The sequence below is a fragment of the Trichechus manatus genome, unplaced genomic scaffold, assembly GCF_000243295.1.
Source record: "Trichechus manatus latirostris isolate Lorelei unplaced genomic scaffold, TriManLat1.0 scaffold00065, whole genome shotgun sequence".
Taxonomy (NCBI): domain Eukaryota; kingdom Metazoa; phylum Chordata; class Mammalia; order Sirenia; family Trichechidae; genus Trichechus; species Trichechus manatus.
Window position 1 is genome coordinate 4,024,969 of NW_004444001.1, and position 1,601 is coordinate 4,026,569.

Below are 1,601 nucleotides of genomic sequence, written 5' to 3' on the forward strand. Positions count from 1 at the left end.
CTAGAATGGTTGAAAGTGCAAGAACCTCCCAGGTGGGCTGACTGGGTGATGGACAGAGAGGAGCCCGTGGCAATAGGGAAGCTCTGGGCCCCCAGAAGTCTCTCTTCTAGGAGAAATCAGATGAGACCAGGAATAAGACACACACCCTCCTCTCCTCTTCCCTCCCCTTCCACTCACCCACCCCAAAAAAGCATCAGTTCAATAGACATTGACTGGATACCTACTAAGGAGCCCTGGTGGCACAGTGGTTAAGTATTTGGCTGCTAACCAAAAGGTTGGAGGTTCAAACCCACTAGCCATTCTGGGGGAGAAAGATGTGGCAGTCTGCTTCCGTAAAGATTACAGCCTTGGAAACCCTATCGGGCAGTTCTATAGGGTCTGTCCTATAGGGTCGCTATGAGTCAGAGTTGACAACAGCAATGGGTTTGGTTTGCTGTGTACCTGCCTCCTGGAAAAGATAAAGATGTAAAAACATCCTCCTGGAGCCCCTTTGTGGTGCAGTGGTTAAGAGCTACGAATGCTAACCAAAAGGCCAGCTGTTCGAATCCATCCGCAGCTCTTTGGAAACCCTATGGGACAGTTCTACTCTGTCCTATAGGGTCAATATGAATCAGAATCAACTCAACAGCCCTGGGCAATGGGTGGGTCCCCTTTGTGGAAGTGGCTCATTCTCTACTTTCTTTCAGAGATGGCCTGTGCCTGGTCAGGTTTGGGGTTCTGAAAGTTCCTAGTGGTAAAGAAATCAAGTGTGTGGGGGCAGAGGGTAGGAGACAGGCTGGTTGAACCCATGGGGACCCCATTTCTGGCTCCCCCAGGGTGCCACTGTGTCCCTCTCAGAGACCGTGCAGAAGTGGCGAGAATACCGGCGCCAGTGCCAGCGCTTCCTGAATGAGGCTCCACCCCCAGCCACAGGTGAGTCCAGGTGGGCCCTCACTCGGCGCTCCCCCCCCCCAGCCAACCCCTGGGGGCTTTGGAGAATCCATGGCTGGGTGCCATTTTTCTCTGTAGGATGCTATACCTTTCTGAAAATCTGCCCTCAGTCCAAGCTGTTCCCACAGCTGGAGTACCTTCCTGCCCCATTTCCACCTAGTATGAAATCTCAGCTTCTTCAGAGTCTAGCTTATATGGAGCTACCTCCTCCAGAAAATCTTCCCCTAGGAATCTCCATTGTTTTTTGTCTCTTACGCATTTGTCCTGTAGTCACCTTTGGGGTTGCTGTCTTATTCCCTCACCCCCAGCCCTAGCTTGAGCCCCTAAAGAGCGGGGAGCTGGCCTTTCCATTTTGTGTCCTCGTCAGCACCTCCCACCCTATGCATGAGCTACTGCTGTTAGCCGCTATGAAGTCGGCTCCCTGAAACATGGTGACCCGGTGCACAACAGAACGAAATGCTGCCTGGTTCTGAGCCATCTCCATGATCAACTGCTGATTGGACCGTTGTGATCCATAGGATTTTCACTGGCTGATTTTTGGGAGTAGATCGCCAGACCTTTCTTCCTAGTCCATCTTAGTCTGGAAGTCCTGCTGAAACCTGTTCAGAATCTTAGCAACACACAAGCCTTCACTGGCAGACGGCTGGTGGCTGCTCATGAGGTCCATTGGC

General features: G+C 52.1%; 1 protein-coding gene across 1 annotated transcript in view; it reads left to right on the forward strand.

Moving 5' to 3' along the window:
* Positions 1–1,601, forward strand: part of GLP1R (glucagon like peptide 1 receptor) — a 52,788-nt gene that overhangs the window by 20,432 nt on the left and 30,755 nt on the right. Inside the window, exon 2 of the mRNA XM_023734114.1 lies at positions 768–912. Within this exon, the coding sequence (XP_023589882.1) occupies positions 768–912 (145 nt within the window). The remainder of the gene's footprint in view (positions 1–767; positions 913–1,601) is intronic.